The sequence below is a fragment of the Thunnus maccoyii genome, chromosome 5, assembly GCF_910596095.1.
Source record: "Thunnus maccoyii chromosome 5, fThuMac1.1, whole genome shotgun sequence".
Taxonomy (NCBI): domain Eukaryota; kingdom Metazoa; phylum Chordata; class Actinopteri; order Scombriformes; family Scombridae; genus Thunnus; species Thunnus maccoyii.
In genome coordinates this window covers 5,778,991-5,802,207 of record NC_056537.1, presented here as the reverse complement: position 1 = coordinate 5,802,207, position 23,217 = coordinate 5,778,991, and the positions used below count along the sequence as shown (strand labels likewise).

The 23,217-nt window shown below is 40.6% G+C and overlaps 1 protein-coding gene across 3 annotated transcripts in view; it reads right to left on the bottom strand.

The window, feature by feature from the left end:
* The window catches only part of asz1 (ankyrin repeat, SAM and basic leucine zipper domain containing 1), a 28,347-nt gene continuing 5,130 nt past the window's right edge, over positions 1-23,217 (bottom strand). For all 3 annotated transcript variants that reach the window (XM_042411125.1, XM_042411126.1, XM_042411127.1), the window contains exons 4-13: positions 19,126-19,237; positions 14,380-14,491; positions 14,089-14,223; positions 13,638-13,756; positions 12,274-12,346; positions 11,666-11,722; positions 10,919-11,031; positions 6,703-6,808; positions 6,077-6,190; positions 1-418 (exon numbers count right to left, since the gene is read on the bottom strand). In XM_042411125.1, the coding sequence (XP_042267059.1) occupies positions 245-418; positions 6,077-6,190; positions 6,703-6,808; positions 10,919-11,031; positions 11,666-11,722; positions 12,274-12,346; positions 13,638-13,756; positions 14,089-14,223; positions 14,380-14,491; positions 19,126-19,237 (1,115 nt within the window). In that variant the 3' untranslated portion in view covers positions 1-244. The remainder of the gene's footprint in view (positions 419-6,076; positions 6,191-6,702; positions 6,809-10,918; positions 11,032-11,665; positions 11,723-12,273; positions 12,347-13,637; positions 13,757-14,088; positions 14,224-14,379; positions 14,492-19,125; positions 19,238-23,217) is intronic.

Genomic DNA, 23,217 nt, shown 5'->3' with positions numbered 1-23,217 from the left:
TGCTTCTCAAAAGAAACTTTAATTTTCAATTAAACTCTTAAAATATAAAATAACTTAAAAGAATAAAGAACTAAACTCAAAGACAAGTCAGCAAAGTTGTACTCAAAACGGCAGCAGAAATAAAAGTGACCTGTCTTATCAAACACTGCCCTAAAACATATTAATCTTTTTAATAATCAAACTAATCACCTACGTGACCAAAAACATTATGAGCAGCTAACTGAGAGACACATCTGTCCTGTGATTAGCAGACATTCCTGCACATCTGCAGGTAAACCTTGCCACTGGCAGCTTTGTAGAGGAGGAAGAGGACGGTGGCTCCGAGCGTGCTCAGTGCAACTCTCGTCAAGGACCGCATCCTCCAGTTGCCATGGGGACTGGGTTGAGGGAGTTGACAGCAATCTGTGGCCGCATCCATCTGAGGGAGGAGAAGGAGAGGTTCACGTGGGAAACACGCATGAGCATGACAACACACGCCAAACCCTGTGGTTGGATCATTGTGACCTCATGCAGGAAGTAGAAGGGTTGCAGGTCATTTTAACTTAATCCAGTCTGGATTATGGCAATTTACTGGCCACACAGTTCCAGGCCAGTTAAAGCTTCACTGGATGGGAAATATCGGCTCAGTTACTCGTGGGCGGGAATCAAACAGAGACCCGCTTATTTTGAGGGTGAGGGCATGTCTGGTCCCATCATACCACCACAGCATGACTCGCAAACCTGAGTCACCCAAAACTTCCTGTGCCAAATCCTCACGGATTCATCAGCCAAGTGCAGAGACGGGTCTTGGTCATGGTCAAGTCACGGAGGAATAATGCTGTTCGTGAACTCTCGAGTCAGAGAGTGACACAGTGTCACACTCAATCCCTGTCATATGGGAAAGTTCGCAGATACAAAATGTTTCAGCTCTCTTCTGGTAAATACGACTTGGGAACTTGCGGTTTGGCAGTGAACCCAGTTGCTACAACTTCCTGAATTCTCTAATCACTAACAAGGAAAAACTTCTAATAAGTGTCGGGAAGGCATTATTCCCACAGGACCTCAATATCAAAGAAACCTGGGTGATATCTCCTATCTTTATATATCTTTATTTTTGAATCGAACAACAAACAACAGTTTCCTTGAAAAGATATCTAAATATATTACTTCATGTTGCACCGTCTAGTCCTCATTGCTCGGAAGCTAAAGCTAAATATACTGCACAGGAAGTAGTGTATTTAGCTATTTGCTGGCAAAGCAGTAATTGTTTGGGACATACTGACCAAATAAATAAACTAAAGAAATTATGAGGCTTGAGTGCTTGGAGAAGTTTATATGAAGGTTTTTTTTGGATAGATTTGTTGCTTTTTTACTGTGCATCTGGTTCTTCATTTTAATTGTTGTGTATTCAGGCAGTCCACAAAAGAAGAAAGATACAAACTTTCAAACACCTTCCAAGCCTACAGGAGTCAGCATCTGATACTCAAGAGGTAGACTGTCAGTGGAATATTCCATTAACCTTTTCATATGTGAATAGTAAAATCTTAGTTTGACATCTTTTGGCCGAAGGCTACATAAGAAGATTGATACCACTATCATATCTGTTCATTATGTTATGGAACTGGAGCCAGCAGCAGATTAACTTAGCTTAGCATAATGACTGGAAGCTGAAAGTAACAAATAGAAACACAGACAAGTGACAAATCAAAGGAAAAACCAACACAAATTGTCTTAGTAAGGTGTTGGGCCGCCAGAACAGCGTCCATGTGCCTTGACATTGATTCTACAAGTCTCTGAACACTGTTCCTCCAAAGGGTATTCTCTCATCTGGTGCTTTGATGATGGTGGTTGAGAGCGATGTCTAACACGTCAGTCCAAAATCTCCCATAGGTGTTGAATTGGGTTGAGATCTGGTGACCACCAAAGTCATAGGATATGATTCACATCATTTTCATACTCAAACTATTCAGTGACCCCTCGAGCCCTATGAATTGGGGCATTGTCATCCTGGAAGACACTACTCCCATCAGGATAGAAATGTTTCATCTTAGGATAAAGGTGATCACTCAGAACAACTTTGTATTGATTTGTAGTGACCCTTCCCTCTAAAGGGATGACTGGACCCAAACCATGCCAGCAAAATGCCCCCAAAGCATAACAGAGCCACCAGATCCCCTAAATGTAGGGGTCAAACATCCAGATCTGTACTGGTTTTCCCTTTAAATTTTCACATTTCTTTAAATATGACTATCAGCAACTCTAAATCTATATTAACACATTTTATCTTGTTTGTTTCATCAGTACACACCTGAAGGGAGTCATATGCTGGACTATTTCTTGGCTGAGTGCAGTGACTTTCCTGGAATCCTGTCTTCATAAAGTTACCTGACTCTTTAAATTTAGCTAGCCATTTCCCCCCCTGCTTCCAGTCTTTATTCTAAGCTAATCGGCTTCTGGCTGTAGCTTTGTATTTAGTGTACAAAGAACGGTATTAATCTTCTCATCTAACTCTCTGCAAAATAGCTCCTGAATTCATTTGGACACTACACTAAAGAGGCTTAAACAGGGGTAATATGTTTTCCTTTCTTGGCATCTGTTAAAACCAGGTTATCAGGTAGGAGTCAGGGAGTGACAGCAAAATCTCCCATTTTGGTGCCACCTGGTGGTAGAATAAAAAAAGACTTTTTCTTGCTATAATCATATAAAAATGTTACATATGAGAACTTTAAGAAACGAATAGAGAAGAATATAACGTGCATGTAATTGGTGATTAAATAGTAAGGAGATTCTGATTAAAAAGTGAAGTTGAATAGTAAAATTTTAGCGTCTCGTATGATACAAATATCTCAGAGAATTGATCAATACCTTTGACTCCATGATTGCTTCACTAGGGGCTGAAATGTCTTGCATCCAAGATGAATTTTCCATCCTGTGCTCTGTTTTGGAATATAGTGAACTACTCACATTTTAAACAGCTCAACAATATAAAAGGTGCTGCTACGACTGAGCCACCGGCATTGCAACTTCTTTTCAAGCCGATGACGTGAATAAATAAACTGTATTATCAGGTGTTCAGCGGCAAACAGCTCTGGTGGTTCATGTGCGCTCAGGGGAATTACAGGATGCACTGTTGCATTAAATGACGCAGAGAGTCAAGAGTCCTGCATGAGGGAAAACCAGTGAGTTTACAAACCCCGCAGAACAGTCGCAGTCAAACATTCAACTGGAGGCCGGGGTGCTTTACGTTCACATTCCAGGAAGCAGATCAGGGGTTTTTAAACTTCATCAGCCAAGTCATCACATGAAATTTTTATTTGGTTGATTGACTCTTACCTCTACCGCTGCCACAGCACTTAATGTTACAAAGTGGTGTTTTTAAAGTTGCATTAATGGATTGTTTTTGGCTTCTTTGGTGCAGAAAGAGTCACAACAAGCTGAATATCACATACATTGGACATACATAACATTAGCATTAATTTGGAGACCTTTTTCCAACCACATTAACTCCTGAGATAAATATATGGCTCTTTAAATGCTACATGTTCCACTTTCTGCACCAACAAGTCACTAACTTTCCAGTTTGGTGCTTGACAGGTAGCGCACTGCAGGTTTATCAGAGCTCATTTATCTGAAAACAGCTGCCCACTGCTGCTGGAAACTGAACCATATACTGTAGAGGTGCACAGTTGATGATAACGCCCTGTGGGGGTCATCACTACCAGGGACCACGTTCACATTGCAAATTGTCATTTGAACCATTATTAATATAAAACTATGGACAGCTGGAGCTTTAAACTACATAATTTGAAACAAATCATGTTCGCCCTTCATCTGAGCACTTTGAAAATGCCAGCACATTTCCTAATGACACATTTGTGTTAAAACTCTAGCTTGTACACTCATCACAACTGTGAAAATATAAAATTTATGACCACTATAAGCTGTGCTGGAGGGTTAGTTCCTTACATTGACAGAAGGTGATAAAAGTCAGACAACTTAATAGCCTTTTAAATATCACGCTGCGACTTTCTTATCAGTTCTCATATTCCTCCAACCTCACTGGGAATCACACAGTTTTAAACTCAACACTAGATGGCAGCGACGAGCATCTTTCTGATCAAGATTCCTGGCTCTAGTTTAGATGTTACAAGAAAATAAATGGAAAGTTTGTTTTCAAAGCAGGGCTATAATCCAGTAAAGTGTGTTGGATAGCATGTACAGTGAGAGTTCCAGCAGATACAGTGACATAGTTTGTGTGTTTCAAAAGACAAGCTTCCATGGATAAGGCTGTGTGTGTGTGTGTGTGAGGACCCTCCTCCTTGGGCTCAGAGCCAGTGGGTCCAAATGGGCTCCGTTGGCCGTCGGATTCCTGTTTGACACAGCTGAGGACCCCCCCCACGGACGTTATCGGCATACACACACACACATACCTACACCATCACCACACTCCACCTCTATCCGCTGCTCGCCCACCCCCTTTTCTTACCCCGTACTCCCGCCTCTACCCATCAGCCCTTTCTCCCTTCTTAAACTCCCTCACCCTGCCAACCTGCGTCCTCTCCTCGCTTTCTTCTGCCCCCACCCTCCTCCTTCCCCCCTCAGCCCCCTCATCCCCCCTCATCCCTCCGCCTCATCGTCTGTGTGCTGACAGGTCCATGTCACAGCGGTGCTGACTTATGGGCTGTGAGGATTCTGCCCTGTCAGGAAAGACTCTCTCCTCTTGGAATACAAATGCAACCACACACACACATACACACACACACACACACACACACACAGAGTCAGGTGCACACATGCAAGCACCCTCGCACATACCTGTTGGAGCTCGTCAAAATTCATATGCACTTACACCGAAAACACACACACACACACACACACACTATGTTCTGTTCATGTTGCTTTTGTAGTAAGAGGAAAGCTCTCAGAATAACAGCCAGCAACGTAAGAAAGGAATTTAGACTGACTTGCATGAAATATTAATGTGTTTCGGCAGGAACAATCAGCTGATATCAGCTCATCACTGATATATTAGTACTAATGTTGACAGATGCAAATATAAATCATAGTAGATTAATGTTTTAAAGCTGCATTTTTATGTATATTCACATTTTATCTTATTTCAAACCTACTTCATTTGAATTTTTATTTAGTTATTACTGATATTTCATTTCCATTTACTGTTAAATTTCTTATACTGTTACTCATTATTGATATTTCTTTTTATTCTTCAGCTCTAAAATATCCTGCCTTAATATATAAGGCAGATATAGTCCCCGATTTCGATGATCAATTAGTGCTTTCAGTTATTTATTCAGTGAAAATGCTCAACATTTTCTGATTTTCTGACTCAACACTGACTGGCTGACAAAACAAGTCATTTGAAGACATCATCTTAAACTCTGGCAAATTTTGAAGGGATTTTTTTTTACAATAATCTATTATAACATTTTATATAGTAAACAAATAATCAACACATTAACCTACAACAAAATTCTTAATGTATGTGATAAGATAATAAAACCAAAGATAGTTGCAGCCCTAAACATTTTTTATCACTTTTGGCCTGTAACAAGATTTCAAGTGCTTGTTGTCACCACTTGATGGGTCTCTTCCTTCTTCACTTGAGGATGGCTGGCAGAGAAATGACCCCATCATGTAGCGTTGCATCATTTAATGATGCCAGTAGCAGCGGAAATAGTCTTGGCAGAGTAGTTAAAATATATCTAGGGTCGATCTAGGGAATGAATTTGATGAAACTGCTGCTTTTCTTGAGTGTTAATGTGCATCAACATGCCACCTGTGTACGGCATTTGGCGCCTGCCTTGTCGCATAGAGAATGAATATGGTTGAACTTTCATGACACACCGCTTCCGATGGCTTGCTGTGGTCATTGGCCCAGAAAAAGCCAAAGTTAGCTAATTTTAGACAAGGTGATGTTACTGTAAACTCAGTTTAACATCAACATTTGAGAAACAGTAACCAAAAGCGAAGGAGCTCAGTTTGCATCACAGGTCAAATTTGTGATCCGTAGTGGAGGAAGTACGAGCTCAGCAATGTATGTGTGTGTGTGTGTGTGTGTGTGTGTGTGTGTGTTGACCTGGCATAGCAGACTGCGTAGGCAGTTGACTTCCTTCTGCAGGTCTTTAGTCTGAACCACCAGCTGGTTGCAGACAGCCTGGGCTTCTTTCTTTGGGTCTAGTGAGAAGACCAGCTGCATGGAGGACCAAAGAGACCAAGAAGAAGAAGAAGGACAGAGGTTAAGAGAACATAAAGGCACCTGGTCTCTTCCCAGTCATGTGACAGGAAGGGACACAGCCTTAAAATTGCAAATGAAATATATTTGAATGTAGTTTATTTTAGACTATCATTAGTTATGCTTTTTTGCAGTTTAGTGGATTACCTGCTCTAAGAATCAACCCTACTTTGCATGTTGCTCCATCTGAAACGGTGTATCTACATAACATCAACATGCCTTTATTATAAGCTCCATGATTTCCATAATTCAATATGAGCTGGAGGACAGTCTGATGCCACTATGACCTGGTCCCGGATAAGCGGCGGAAAATGGATGGCTGGATAGAATATGATGATTTGTATATTGTTTCATGCATGTGGCCAAGGAATTGCACCACTAGTGCTTCTGTTGCCAAAATGTAAACAAGCTAGCATGAACTGGCGGCTAATGTGTCAACACCTAACTGGCAACCCCTAGACAACATATACCTGAGAAGCTTGGCGGGGAAAACGGCTGATGACATCTTGAATGGTTTCTGTTAGGTAACAGCATTGCTGCATCACACTAATCAGGAAGTTCTGCAACTCCTCACTCCTGTAAAATGCAAACAAGTTATGGAGTAAAAAAAAAAAAAAATCTATGAGAATCAACAGAAATTCAATCCACAACAATTTTGATACTCAAGCATTTGTTCCTCCATAAATGCCTTAAATGTTTAATTAACATTCCAGCTTCTTAAACTTGAGGATTTGTTGCTTTGGGTTTTGGACTGTTGGTTCGACAAAACAAGCAATTAAAAGATGTCACCTTGAGCTCTGCAAAACTGAGAGAGGGCACACGAACGTGATGCATTGCTCATCTGTCAAGTCATACAAGTTTCTGTAGACATACAACCTAAAAACTAAGATCAGTTGGGTTTAACTTTTTAAGAAGAGAGGCCAAAGAAGATGGCCACATCATAAAAACAAGGCAAGACTATTGAAGATGCCCAGCAATGACAGAGTAGACAGATTGATAGTTTGGACCAAACTTTGTGTTAACATTCTCCGTGCATTTCCTTGAAGATCACCTCACCGAAAACAGAGCAGGTGGCCAAGCCTTCTCCCACCTCCTCCCCATGCTAACCCGTGCTGTCATCCCTCCCTGAAAACATCCACCTTAAATGATAAGTTATTTATATTCATCAACCTCTCCGTTCCCCTCTTCCCATCCCCTGGTCCTGTGGGATATTGATAGCTCTTATCTTAATGGTACATTTCCCTTGGTGAGGGGACTGAGCAGCCAGCCCTCCTCACACTCTGTCAGAGGGGCGAGTAAACAGTGTCAGTCAGCCTGTGCTGCACCCTCACCTCCCTTCTCCCTGCTGTTAGTTTATCTAGGGAGCTGAGAGTGATGATAGGCCCCCGATGGGAAGATTGTTGAAGGGATTGTAGATGGAAACAACGATGTTATGTTAAATGGGAATGTTGGTGGAAGGTGTGTGTGTGCCACTCTTTTTTAAACTTAATTTATCCCCGGAAAGTCAATTGGACAAACCTGCCCTTTTTCCAGCAATACCCTGCTTGACTTTGAGAAGTGCTTTGCTCAATGCTAATTGCATAGAGGAGAGTGATTCATATTTGCTTTCACTGCATTTTACCAAGAGTTGAAGGATTCAGACCTGCAATATTTCAGTCACATCACTTCTTCAACTTCCTTTGGAGATGGCACTGAGCCACAAGTTCCTAGCAGAAAGACCTGTTTAAACACAAGACACCAAAATGACAGTTGATTGCCTGCCAAACTGGTAGCTAACCAACACCAAGACATATTTTTCCTGCTACCTAGTGATAGTGATTCAACTGTTGACAACTTTTCCAATACTATTGAACTGTTATTAGCTCAAAATCCCACTTTGAATGCATTGTTTGTTCCTCTTAACTATCAAGAGAAACATCCATTCATGATCCAGGAGGGGGAGGGGGGGGTCCCAAGACGTTCCCTAACAAGGCAAGATGTATAATGCTCCAGCATGTTCTTTTCTGTGCAGTTGGATATACCCAGAAAACCACTGTGGCCTTACAGGTGCAGTCCAATGAAGCCATTATAGAAACAGAGCAGACTGTCATCCGTGCCTGGAGATTATTACATTATTCTGCGATAATGCAATACCTCCCCTTCACTAAAAACACACACTTGCACATTTGTACTTGGTATGAATTTCCATTTCCCTGTACAAGTTTTATGATTTATTGTGTTGATGTGTTGTTGATGTTGTCCTTCTGTATTCTGTCTTCATGTGAACTCTGGCTGCAATACAAATTTCCCATAGTGAGACAATAGATAACCTGTTACCTATTACTCAAAACCTATTAGTGAGAATGCAAACATTTCTCACTGGTTATACAACCCACACAGTACCACAGTTATAGACCCTACCCTACCCTCTGACCCTGTACAGAGCACATACAGACCGGGGTAACAAACTTCCATAACCCATCCTGAGTCCTTGTGAGAGTGAGGAGCTGGTCCAGGAGGAGCAATGTGGATTCTGTTCACGTTGAGGTTCCTTTCCAGCACAAGCCTTACGGTGGAGGCTGAGCAGTGTGATACCCTGATAATTGGAGCCTGTCCTCCAGTTCCCTCGTCAATGGGCAGTATTCTCCACAAGACATTGGAGAGGCGCACAAAGACTATCCAACAACATCCAGCCTTTTTATTATGTCTGACATGCTTTATCCCTACAAAGATTCTTTTTTTTTTTTTTTACCAACTTCTTGACCTCCACCAGAGAGTTGGACAAAACTTCCTCTGGGTCTTTTAACTGCCTCACAGAGGACCAGGAGCTCCTCCAAGTGCACCATCCACTGTCCATAATATCGCCAGTCAAGGTCAGCAGTTCTCCTCCCACACAGCCTTCCCTGTCTCGCCTTCCTCTGTTGTCTGAACATTTACCAGAATGTCTTTGAGACAAAGCATCGAGTAGTTCTGCATGACCTCCCCAAACTCATCCAAAGGCTCAGTCTTTACCTTTAGCTTCACCAGTGGTCTCTTGGGTTTCCATCCTGAAAGACACCACTGACATTCAGAATCTCAAAAAGCTGTCTGCAATGACGGCTTTGGACATGGCCCGCTTGATCTGGATGCCCTCAACCACCCCAACCTGCCCTGGGATTCTGGAAAAATGCAGCGGCCCTATTTTAGTTCTTGGGTCCGATCGGGCTCCACAGGTACAGTCCCAACTATTAGTTGCTTGTTCGTTCGTTAGCTGACAGATGAGTAAATGTCATAAATGTTCTAATTCAGTTTCCGCACAGCATAGTGTTTCAGTACATTAAAGACAACCAAGGATTTAATACAGCAACATGTCCATCAGCACAAGTAAGGTTACACTTTATTACTTCAGGTCTATTTTTTCTCTGGTCCCCGACATGACAAGAACACATTTTTAGACTAATTTTCTAATAATTTCCCTTTTTTGAGAGTGAAATGGGGATTCTGAAGGAGCTCTTCAGGAGCTCTTCCATCCCTCTCCTTAACCTTCCCCTCTCTCTATTGGACTGTCTCTCATCTAGCAGGCGAGGGTGGGTGTAACTAGCAAGCCTAGTCCTGCTTGAGGATTCATGAAGTGATGGGGTGCGGTGCGATGGCTCTGTTTGGCCCCTGCCGCTGGCTCTCTTTTGCTCATTGCAACCTCCCATCGCCTCTCACCTTACAAATCATTACAGCTCCGCTTAAACCATTAGGGCCTGGCTCAAGGCTCTGCTATGGGGGTGGGGGGGGGGGGGTGGGGATAAGGAGCTAGGACAGTGAGATGCTCATAGGGCTGATGGACGACTTCCAGTGGGGGAGGACAGACGGAGCATTACGGGGAGATGGAGGAGGGCTGGATGTGGGGGAGGGTTTAAGGTGTGTGGCTGACAAGTGTTTAAATTTCTGCTACTACAGTCAACTTTGTGTCTGGCTTTGTGTTGTGGAATACTTTTTTGGCGACTGACAGTTTGTCAGACATTCTTTGTAAAGTGAAACAAACGAAGATTTTCAAATACTGTGAGGATAAGGAAGTTTTTTTCCACAGACACCTCCATCTACCATTATATTTCTTATGTTTGGACAGTAGTGTTGATAGGAAAGTTGAAGTGCATGGAATGATTTGTACTTTGTACGTCATCTAACCACATCTGAATGATTAAAAGCCTACCGTTACAGAGGGAGACCACAGACCCAATAATTGTACAAATAGGGTTAACAGCATGCAGTTTTGGATTGTTTCTCCTCAAAGGCATTAATTGTGTTGCATTAGGTTTATACACATGCAAAGTAACGATAGTAGTTGCGTGAGGAATGAAATAAGAGTGCTTGAGGAAAAGGCTCAAATTCTGCCGACTTTCTCACCATCCCATACTGGTCAATCAATGTATAAAGTGGGTGTAGTTGTCAAATTATTGGTTTCAGATAGTTACAAAACTTCTTGGATGCAGCCCTTCCAATTCCAACACTTGAGATGTTGTTTGTGTGTGTGTGTGTGTGTGTGTGTGGGGGGGGGGGGGGGTATAATGACACACTTCGACGATCAATCAAGCACTTCATCTGAAGCATACTGACACCGTGACTCACTGTTTTCCTTGAATTCTGTTCGTAGTACGTAATTTGGGATCCCCTTCCGCTGACTACACAGATGTTACTTGCCACCGGCCTTGGCATTAAGATTTGTGTAACCCCTACCCAATGTCTGCTGCTCCCAGTTGGCTGATTGTGTCCAGGTCCACTTTGTCCAGGTGCATCTGCTGCACAGCACTCAGAACCTTCTGTTGGTCCACTGGGTCTGTTATACCAGTCTGACAGATAGAAAAAAGCTGTTACCTTTTTGTTGACCCAAAGCTCTTCCCTTCTTATTATATGTTCAAAAAAAATTAGCAAACTGCATGATTATGTGTAGAGATATATTAAGATGCTTTCTCCAAAGATTATCTGATGCTTTCATTGAGTTTAAGGTAATACATTTTTCATCACTGCACCATTACATCAAATGGAAAATTCTAGATGTCATTTTATACAAGTGTGCACGTAAGTCAGCATAAAATATATTTAGTGTCTGGAATTTAACCTGAAGTTGTCATTTACTATAAATGCAACAAGTCTTTGTAATAATGACCCAAATGTGGACCAGGTGTTATAAATACATTACACTTTATTAACATCAATTTGCCTCTTATCACACATTGGCGGTCTATCAATGTTAACAGAAATACACTCAATCCTAAGAATGATCCTGGAATACACTTCCAACAAAGAGAGATGCTTATCAGAGTACTTTATCAGTTTAATCTATCACAATATCTCTCTACTGAAACCGTGGCCTTAAAAAGCTATGACAACAGCAGCTACCCTCGTCTCTTTCTGGGTCACCCTGAAGACTGACAGTGTGCGAAAGAGCTGACAGACACACAGATGTTACAGTCAATCTTCTACCTTCTCCAGGTCCTCCTTCTCCATGGTCAACAGGTAGTTCCAGGTGATGTCATTTTCCTGTGCATGTGTGTATGTGGAAAAACCAGGTCAGAAAGCGAAAAACATCACTCAGCATTTACCGAATCAAAACTTCTACAAGCTGCTCCTGACCCCACTGCCTGAAACAGATGTACCTGCATGAGGCTTTGCCATACAGTGAAACCAATCTACCTGCACCTGTCAAACCCAGTCTTCATATATCAGATAGGGTCTAAAACTTGAGCTGACCCTTGGTTTAATTCGGGCCAAGTCAATCCAGCACACTAGATCCATTATGAAGTATCAAGTAAAATATGTAAACTGCACATCATGACATGCTGCCAAGCATGAAAATGTCATTCTTCCAATAATGCAGCTGCGCTCAACACATTTGAGATCATTATATGTCACCCATAGATCTATTACTGTATTGTATTGTGTGTAACAGCACGTTATCTCCTCACACTATCTTGCCATCAGTGAGATAAGAGAACAGGAATCTTCCATTAGAAACTGGCACTGTGCATGCAAAAATATACATATTTGAGAAAAAAAAAACACTGAAATCCTATTCCAACACGCATACTTACACTCATGATGTCAGCGAGGTAGCCAAGATCGAGGCCGTGTAGGAGGAGCTCGAGGTCATCCAGCTTAGTTACACTGAGGAGGGCAGAGAGTTCACCTCGAAGACGTAAAACTATGGACTTATTTTACAGTATCAACTCAAGTATGAACCAGCTGGGATTGTAATCACACTAAAACCATGTATGAATTTAGACTTTCTGTATAGTGCATCATGTTGTTCAAAAGCTGAACAGCAGCATAAAAAGAAGGGATACCATCCTCAAGTGCAAGGCCTGGTTTAAAGCCTCACAGCAGTGAAGATCTACCCTACTGAAGTGTCCTTGAGCAATGAACTACATCTCTTTCAGCTCCAGTGTTCCTGAATTCAACCTTTGACCTGTTTGTAGAAGTGGTTTGGCAAAAGGAAAGACATCTATTTCTCCTTTAGGGATTAAGTGAGTGCAGCTAAAATGTCATTGAGTTCAGACACATCAGAGTAACCGCAGTCTACACAGAGCGTCAGTTTGACTGTTGACATGACAAACTTTATGAATGAGCCTCTCTTCTCTCACATTCAAAATATGTGAAATGCTTAACTGGGGTTTTAATGTCTTTGTAGCTGACATGAGAGAAAGACAGCTAAAATGTTTACAGGCTGACAGGCTGTAATTCCTGATGTCAGACTTGCTACAATACAATGTTTTTGGCTGATCATACTTGCCCAGCTGTGCCTGAATGGACAAAACAATCATGCAAGAGGTTTATTATTGTTTATGTCTGGTTGTACAATGATTCAACAACACCTGCTGTGCAGGCACCAGTTCACAGAAAACCCAACAGGGGGCGACAAGCACACAAGCTGCAGTGGCTGGTCTTCAGCTGAGGCAACAGAGGACTAGATTGTTGTAAAACTCTCAGTATAATCTTTACTATAATGCTGCTCCTGTATACAAGATTGTAGCATTATTTAAGCTTGTCTGCTTTGGTGCAGACATGTTTTTGACACCTTCACATGCAGCAACTCTGTCATTTCTTTACCCACTAAGTGACCTCAGCAGTTTAAACATGAACACACTATGGTTTCTAGCTGCCTGGACTCTGGAAACAATATTCTTAATCCTCCACAATACCAGCGTCAAATATTCACTCCCATCCTAATTTGTAGATCGTCAATAAATTGTTTAGCATCATATTTTTTACTTTTTTTAAGATGCCCCTGCCCACTTCAGCTGATCTTCATCTGATCAGAACCCTAAAACCCTGATTGCCATTGAAGTACTCTATCTAGCACATTACATGTGCAAACACATAACTCATGTTCCCAAAAAAATCTGATTAGATCTGAATAGATTTTGTCAAACCTGCCCAAGCCCTGGGGCTGTTTTACCTTTCCTTGGAAGGTGGAGGTTCAGAGTTAGTCTTTAATAACTTCGGAAGAGTCTCCTCCATGGAGCTGAAAGCCTGGACGTTAGAGACGTGGGATGAAGAGGCCAGGATCCTGGATATCTACAGACAGACACAGTGTCAGTGTCAATACTATGTAAAATGTTTTTTCCCTGAACAGCACAACACAAGGATGTATGTAATTAATGTCACAGAGCAGTAAGATTCATGTAACATAAAAACTACTTTGAATGACCAAATGATATTTTAAATTCAAATAAGACTAAGTACATATTCTAAAGATAAGTTTAATGCTGTTCATTTCTTTTATTTTCTGTAATGACAAGACTGATATTAAATAAACCTTTACTCTAGATAACCAAAAGCACAGTAAAAATACTAATACTGATTGCAGATATGTGTTATCTAAATGCATAAAAAACTACTTCAGGTACCTGTGTCATTTTGAATACGGAAGCCAGGTCAGCTGGGCTCTTGCCAGCCTTCGTCTTTATTGTTTTGTCTGCTCCCAGCTGGAGGAGCTTCAGCACTGCCTCCTCTCTGCCATACTGCACTGCAATAGCCAAAGCCTGGCAGAAAATATTAATACTGATTATTATACAAAAAGCAAAACATATAAAAGGTTATCTAAATGAAATATACCCAACAAATATCAGCTACAGGACTATCTGCAGATTCCCACTGAAGGAACCTGCTATAAACAAAAAAAAAAAACTGTGACACACCGTGTGTCCATTGCCATCCTGGACGTTGACGTCTGTGCCGTGGGACGCCAGAAGGTTGATGACCTTACTGTAGCCGTTCCTGGCTGCCAGCATCAGGCAGGTCATTTGAGACCTGAGAAGGGACAACAGACAAGAACAGCAAACAGGAGATGAGGACAGAAAATAGAAACAAAGGAGAAGTAATTATAGGAATGTAGAAGAGGATATTGAGCAGGAAAAATAGGGAGAGGAATGAGAAGTGGAAATAGTACAGACACTGGGGGGGGGTGATGAAAGTAGACCACAGGAAATCAGAGTTAAAAAAAGAAGAGGACTTCTTCATGGTGACTGTAAAGTTAAGAGGTGAGGACAGTGGAGGGGTCGATGAAGAGATTGTGAGTGGTGACAAAGGTACAGAAAAACCACCAGGGGGCAGCAAACACCTTATGATAGACTTTACAAGTACACTGATTCAGCACATTCACTGTTTAAACTGTGTTTCTACTATCCACATGAAAGAGTCCCAACTGACTTGCAGCCAAGACTTCATTATGGCTGAAACTTAATGTACTCACATATATGGATCTATGGATTTCCCTCTTAAAAGGATACTTCACTTAAAATCTTTCCACTGTTGAACACTCATTCAGTCTTTGAGCACAATAATAAAGTGTAGGCTTATCTACTGTAGTGATAACAGATCACAAACAAAACACAGTTGTTCAATGTGTCCTTCGAAAGCCAACAATTGTTAAATGAATGACCCGGTTTTAACAACTTTGACCTTTCTTGCTAATCCTCTGTTGCAACTACATGTTTGCTTCTATTTGAACAAGAGCTGTATATAAATAACCTGCGCTACAGTACTTCTGTATCTTATTAATTCTGACTCAAACACAGTGGGTGAGAAAAATACGTCAATCCAGAGGGGGTTGGGAAAGTCCAGGAGCGATTCATCACTTTACCTGATGTGTATATCTGTTTGAGAGCGACACACAGCAGGCATTTAAAGGCACAGTCTGTAATCCAAATGTAAACAAATAGGTAACCCAACAAAAAAAAACACCGATGGGAATGCATTACCACTCTCAAATTGATTGACAGCTCTTATAATACATTGGCTTTTAATACATGGACAAACATTTGAAAGCCACTAAATCTAAGTTGTGATTCTGTTGCAGTAAAATCTTTGTTTACATTCATTTTGTATAAACAAAGGACTTCCCTAAAATTTTAGAATAAAATGCAGATTTCTCAAGATTTAAACTCTTTAAATGATGTATATGAAGTTAATATAATTCAAATCTATATATAGTGAAATAATCAATGACTGCTTCTTTAACACAATAATATAGTGTTATTCTTAAGCAAGGGTTTTAATTTGAAAATCAAAATTAAAAAAGAGAATGAGAAGCAGACAAATCAAGATCTTTTTCATAATTACATTCAGAGTTGGTTGTAAACGCTTTTATTTTTATTTTGAAAATAGCTATAGAAATAAACCTTTAAGATAAACTATGCAAGTTTTCCCCTCTATATTTTTAGTTAAAATATGCTCCAAAGCATATCTTACATATAAAATCTTCAGTCAGAGTATTTGTAATATTATACTGCGACACTGACATCATGATATAGTACGCTTCCTAGAAATTCAATTGGAAAGCACTCAAGAAAACCAAAAAGGGAATGTCGGGGGAATTTAATCTATAATATAACAAATTAGGTAATTATACTGATGCAAAATCCCACCAGAGACATTACAGGAATAGCTACCTCAGTGTTTGACTGACAAATCAGAATATATTGTCATAGCTCCTAAACATAGATGCCATGTAGAGTTGTGCCTTTTTTGCTTTGTCACTCTGAATTGAGATGTACAAATGTGTTGCAACAGAGGTGTTGACTTTTGCACCAACATATTATGTTTAACTAAAAGGTGTCCGGGACAGAGGTGATATTTGTTAAATAGGTGTGAAACTGTGTGAACCTCAGTGGGTTGTGAACATCATCCAGGCAGCTATATCTTACTTGAATAAACTAAAAGAAACCAAAAGCTAATGTTTCATGTGAATTCAAATAAATGAGCCGGTTCCCTGAATAACTATGATGAGTATGACAATCACGCATTTACATTCCTCTACACCCAGTCACTTCCCCTTTGACCCAAGAGGACGGGATAGATAGCATCAATCATTTCAGCTTTCATGTCCCGTGCTGTTGTTTTTTTTTTTTTCCCAAGGATGGTTTTGCTGGGAGACAAGTAACGAGGTCACTCACAGTCTATTTCGGTGTATTTTATGCGTGCGTGTCCTTCAGACTGTGAGTTTTGGCCAGTTCCCAAACAGACATCTGATCGATATACAGACAATTCAGAGTAAACATGGCTCCTGCTGTCATGACAGCATGAAGAACGACTTCTACAAATACCTCACTTAATCACTTCCACAAAATGAATCCTAAAAAAAATTCACAATGATTACAATACCAGTCAAAAGTCTGGACGCACTTTCTCATTCAAGTGTCCAAACATTTGAGTTGAAATAGTAATCATGGGAAAAGTATGCACAGACAACATGTTATTGGCTGGTTTCATGTTGGTGAGAATCACATTTTTATCTTGTGCGACTTGCACAACAGCCACTGTCCAATCAATAAATGACCTATACAACTGTTACCTGATCATACCTAATGATTATTCTACACATGCTGTGGCCAAAGTAATCTATTAGAACTTTAAGTCGAGTCCGAATTGTGAGTCAAGATGCATGTCTTTATGATTGTCTGAATCCTGAGAATTCAAATGACTCAGCGTTGGCAGCTGTGCGGCAACACAAAACCTTTCTCTGTTATTTATTTTATATTTTTGACGTGTTCAGGATTTGGCTCTTTCAAGACTTGAGATTTGAAAGTTTTTTTGCTTTCAAGTCTCCAGTCAGGCCTTTAGGGACCCCATATCTATACAGGTTCTGACTCGTTCTGAGTCTTTCAATTACTTTTTTTTTGGTTGGAGACGATGAGTATTGACACAATCATTACCAAATGTTTGGGGCCTTTTGACCAACTTTTATGAGTCCAAAGCAGAAGGATATCAAAGTCTAAACTGGAATTATGCTTCTGCAAATGTCTCTGCAGGCCTGACTGGAGGAGAGAAGGGTGTTATGTGTAATCATAGGGGCTTACATAGGAGTGGACGTGCACCCCCCCTACCCCCAAACCTCAAACAATGCATTGGGGAAACCTGTGCATCAAGTAAGCCGATTAGTTGATCCAATTCCTGTTAGGAGGGATGTTTAGAGCAGTAAACAAACAAAAATAGAAACAAAAAAAAAAATGCACAAATGTAAAATAAACAGCCACACAAATGTCTCATATTCACATATGCGCAACATAGAAAAGCACGCTCCAGCCTTAACGCACCTACGATCAACACAGATCAGTATGGTGAAGATCAAAAAAATGGGACACATGGAGGCAATGGACCCCACATCATGCTCTCGCAGGACTTTGAGAGATGACAGAGAATGCTTGTTTACACTAAAACTGAGAGACGCGCAGCTGGTGTTAATCATTGGTTTGATATTCAGACGTAGGAGGCGATGAGGAAGAGGAGGCGGTTTTATCCGCTGCACCCACATGAACCTCATATTCTTCTTCGCACTGGATGTTGGGGGCAGTTGGCCCCTCCTCCTCCTCCTCCTCCTCACCACCTCCCCCCCCTCCTTCTCCATCCTTCTGTGTCTTGTTACCTTCTTTCAAATATTTTGTCTGGGAAGGAACCGATCAATTTCCTAACGCTGTAGCGTGTCCATGTGTGTCACCAGGGGGTTTCAGGTGGTGTGTGTGTGTGTGTCGAGTAAGTAACGGCATGCTGGCAGAGATAGAGTGGCGGGGGGTTAGGGAAAACTAAACAATCAAGCCACTAGATTTCTCCTATTTTCCTATCACCATTGAGTGATGGCTGGACATTGTTGCTGTACATTTCACTCATATTTGTAGGCAAGATAGAAAAAAATCTTTTTTGGCTTAAAAGCTAAATGCACTAAAACTGCTTTTGGAAATCAGATGAATTTCAAGAAAATTGTCATGGAGTGAGGAAAGACAATGCATATTTTTACAATCATACCCGTAAATGATGAAAAGTTCTGATGAATAGCCGGTTGTTCGTGGTTCAGCATGGATTTGATGGTTGAATGAATGACATCTACAGTAGATATCTTGATTTAAATAATTGTATTTCGTTTTTCTTTGAGTTTTTCTTGTTAATTCAGTTGAAACCATGCTTATGTGTCACCCGGATGTTCAAAAATGCTCCCACTTTAACAAAAACCAGCCCACTTCTGACCTACAGTAGATGCCTTGAACACTAATGACCTACAAATGACCAAAAGCATGTTTGCTGGGTTCCATCCAAGCTTGTAAAAAACCTCCTAAAATCCTCTCGCCCACCCGTTACACTCAATGTTTGTTTGTCTGTCTGTCTGATACCAGTCTGTACATGCACATGCCATAACAGGACATTCCAAACAAAACGCACAAATATACACACACACACACTGTATGGAGTGCTGTGGTGCATAATGCTACCACATGGCAGCTAAACAAAACAAGAACCATCAAAGGAAATTCGATCTAGCACCTCTGTTTTTTACTCCCCTGTTCAAGTCAAGTCTAGAAGTGTTTTGATTTGGCTTACATCAATGGGGATGTGACGGTGCGTACTGTATTGAAAAGCCCATAAACATTTTGACCTGAAATACCCCCCTTCACCTGTCCACCACGTTTGGATCGGCGTTTCTGGAAAGCAGAAGCTCCACACAGCGAGCGATTTTGTCTTCACCAGCAGACGCCGTGCAGCTGGCCATGAGCACGGTCCAATGATCTGTGGACGAAAATACGTTAGTGTAGATTTGAACAATTTTAAAATTCTATTTTATTAAAGAAAACATTTAGTTTAGCACTACTTATTGAAACGTGCATTTGATAAAATTACATAAAATGCAATAAGCCGGGATCAATCTGAGAGAATTACCATTCACAATGCAGAGTAAGTTACAATGGTACAATTTCATTTGGCAGACAAAATAAATAGTAGATTTCTTATGAGCCTTTGGGAAAATCCCTCCTTAGTTTACCGACACAACTTTATCCATTCAAAAAGATCTGATGTTGTGTAATTGTCTATCCGTTAGCAGAGTTTGTATGCAAATGAACCTATTGACCGACATGCATAACCAGTCAAAAATACTCTCGACGGTTAAGTGATCAACAGTTAACCGTTGACATCCCTATACAGAGTGCTTCATTTTCTGATGCAAACTTTATACATGTTGAAAAGAAATGGAAAAATATCAATTGTTTACTATATGAACTAAGTTCCTGCACATGCACAGTGGCCTCTGCCTTACACAGAACTACTCTCCAGAGACTGCTGTTTCTAAACAAACCAATGTGCCCAAACACGTAGTATGAATTCATACTAACTCTAACCATAACCCTAACCCTGTTAAGGTTACCATAACCCTAACCCTAACAGGGTTAGGGTTAAGGTTATGGTTAGGGTTAGAATATAGCCCCTGTTGGCTTTGTCCAATCTCATTAGCATAGCAGATGTACAAAAATATAATGATGCAGTTGGGTCAACCATGAAACAGTCAGCAAATGTATGTCCTTGTTGCTCCAACCATTTTGTCTCAATGGACAAGTATTCCCTCTGTTATTCACTCAATGTCATGTTTGTTTTTGGAGAGTGATGGACTTTTGTTTCTGTAGACGCATCATAGAAACAGATGAAAGGTATGAAAAGTTTGTGATTGGTAATTCTAATTACGTTATTTAGCAAAAGAAATTAGAGGAAAAAGGAGTATCTTTTTTTTTTTTCTTTTTAAATCACAATTAAGCCATACATCATGCTGTAATAAAGAACCCAGTGATGGAGATGGATAGCATCTGGCATCAGGAAGTGTGGGGGACTTTATGGGACCAAATGACATCAGAGGAATTGTCTCCTTATCTTATCCTGATAAGACCAGTCTGAGAGCCATGGCAATGCACTCAATTCCTGTTTTGTTCCGGCAATGACTGAGTCCCCAACCTGTGTGTGTGTCACAGTGTGCATCTAAATGTGTATTTGTGTGTTTTCCTGTGTATGTGTGTGCACAAATACCTGGGCCTCTACATCTGTATGTGGGTTCCTGTGTCTTTGTGGCTGTGCATTTCTGTCTCTATATCTGTGTGCAAATGTGTGTGTGTGTTTATATTCTGTGTCTGTGTGGGTGTAAACCAGAATGCCTGGTTTGCGTCTGCAGAGGGCTGGAGTAAATAAATCTTGGCCTGAGAATCGGTGAGAGGGAATGACAGCAGCATGGTGACCGTTATCAATCACTCATGCATTCCTCCACTCAGCCTTGTTGCTTGGACAAGCGCCATCAGGACGTGACCACACGTCACCCTCCTGTTTAATTGTTTCCTTCACCTGCCTCGAGCATCAGACGCTGAGACCATGTGAAATCAGTCACACACACACACACAGTTTAACTCTACATTCTGGACTGAGAATTAATTGACATCAGATATCAACAGCATGACTAGTGCAGTGGTTCCAAACTGGGGTCTAAAGGACTTCCAGGGGCCATAGGAGGGTTTCTAGTGGATCCCCAGGAAAATAAAGAAGGCAGTGGTCTTAAAATAATTTATTGTAGCTGCAGCAGCAACATTGACAGAATGTACAAAAAAGACTTTAGGGATCTGGGGCTGTATTCACAAAACATCCTAAGGCTAAAAGTAGCTCCTAACTGGCTGAGTTAAGAGAAACTCCTAAAAATACTCCTAAGTTTATGTGGGAAAAGTATTTCAGAAAGCATTTTTATTGCTTAAAGTAGCTCCTAAGTTTAAGAGAAGTTAGAAGTAGTCCAGAGTACTCCTATGTCACCAATACCTACTTACAAGATGCATGTGATGTGTCTCCTTGAATCAGGATATTGGAAAAAGTCAACTATCATGAACTTTTTAAGTATATTTTGATGGCAGGTGAGTTAATAAGGATTCAATCAGTGTACCAAAATATTAAAACCATACAAGAACACCAGAGATAATGGTTAACATAACTCTCCACTACTTGGACATTGGCAAAAAATGCAGTTCAGAGCTTTGATGAATTTAGAATATAACCTTCGTCTGTGAGAGTTATTCATCAAATTACTCTTCAGGCCTCATTTTCTTCAGATTAGGATTTGCTTTATTTGTCATTTGAGCATTCATGTATTTCATACACTTGTTAGAAGTAAAAGGCATTTCTCATAAGGTGTAAGTGCCAAAACACCCGACATAACAGACACACATTGAGTTAAAAACAAAAAAAGGTTAAAAAAAAATGCATTAAAACATCTATCAACATCTATCTAATCATTTCCTGTTAATTGATGAATATTTTCTTTAACACTCACTGACACAGACGAGTCACCTGTCAACCAGTCACTGTGGAGAGATAGTGATAAAGTTCATGAAACACGATGTCATCCATAGCAATGGTGTCGACCCTGCCCCTTCTTTCAGCTCCTCACTAAAAGTTGTTCTGAGCAGCTTTGTGATTTGGTCTTAACAGGAAATCCTTAGTTAGGAATTTAACTTAGTAGTCATGTTGAAATTTCTATCCCATGTACTCAATATCAGCAAATCACTGAGTAAGCTGCCTATTGTGTCTGCTGCACAGGCCTCAAACGTATTTTGACCAAAAAATGAAACATAATGTTCTCTGGACAGCCAAATGGATTATATAACTCCCAATCAGTGCTGGTCGCACGTTGACATGCGAGAGCTGTCTACATGGAACTGAGACATGTACTTTTCTCTCTACATGCACTTTAATGCACTGTGCTGCTAACTGCTCATTCTTTTTGCTCAGGATTTGTATGTTTTTATCATTTTAAAGAGAATTTTTTTTAGATTTACAGTATATCTTTATCCTTTCTGTTGTTGTTGCACTGCTGTGGACTGGGAGGAACAGCATTTAGTTTTTTTTTGTGTATGCAAATACGCAAAAAAATGACAAACTAATCTTAAACCTTGAATAACGACTGATTCTTGCTTTTACTTGAGTGGAATTGTCAGTCAACCTTAAGTTTTCCATCTACAGATTAGATTTTAATACGTCAATACTGCACTAACTCTTATCTAACAACAACACATTTCATCTTTCTGGGGAATACTGTAATTACATTTTTTTCAACAGGATTCATGCTTTTATGCACATATTATTGAAGACTTCTTAACATGGAAGAGTTCTTCCCCCCATGCTTATTTTACCCAGACTGACCTCCATCCAACAGATGCCTTCAATTTCTCTTGCTTTGAGATGAGGGTGCAGTGTGCATGAACTAAAAACAACTGAAAGGATCAGTGGTGTGTTTCTGCAAGAGTTCCTCTTTGGCGTCATCACCATTAAGTAATGTCAGATGAAGCGTAGTGGTGCAGCGGCCCAATTGGTTCCCCGGTTTTTGGCTGTAGCAGGTGAGGAAATTGAAAAAAGGTGCCACAGGGAAGGATAGCTGGACACCAACACAACAGGGACCGTCAGAAGGATTAGATATGGCTGTTTGATATCCAAGCCTGGAAGGCAGCGATGTAATGGTGTTGCCTAATTAAAGTATCTGCCCTAGTTTTTTTTTTTTTTCTGGAAAATGGCGAGGGAGGTATCACAGAAAGGTCAGCGGTGCCGGCACTTGTATTGTATATCATGATATAAACCAACAATTAAAAGATACAATAAATTTACATCTCTAATTCCTTTTTTAAATCTTTACTAATACAATAAACAGACTATGAACATAAGGTAGCCAATTTTTCTGTACTGTAGAATCTATA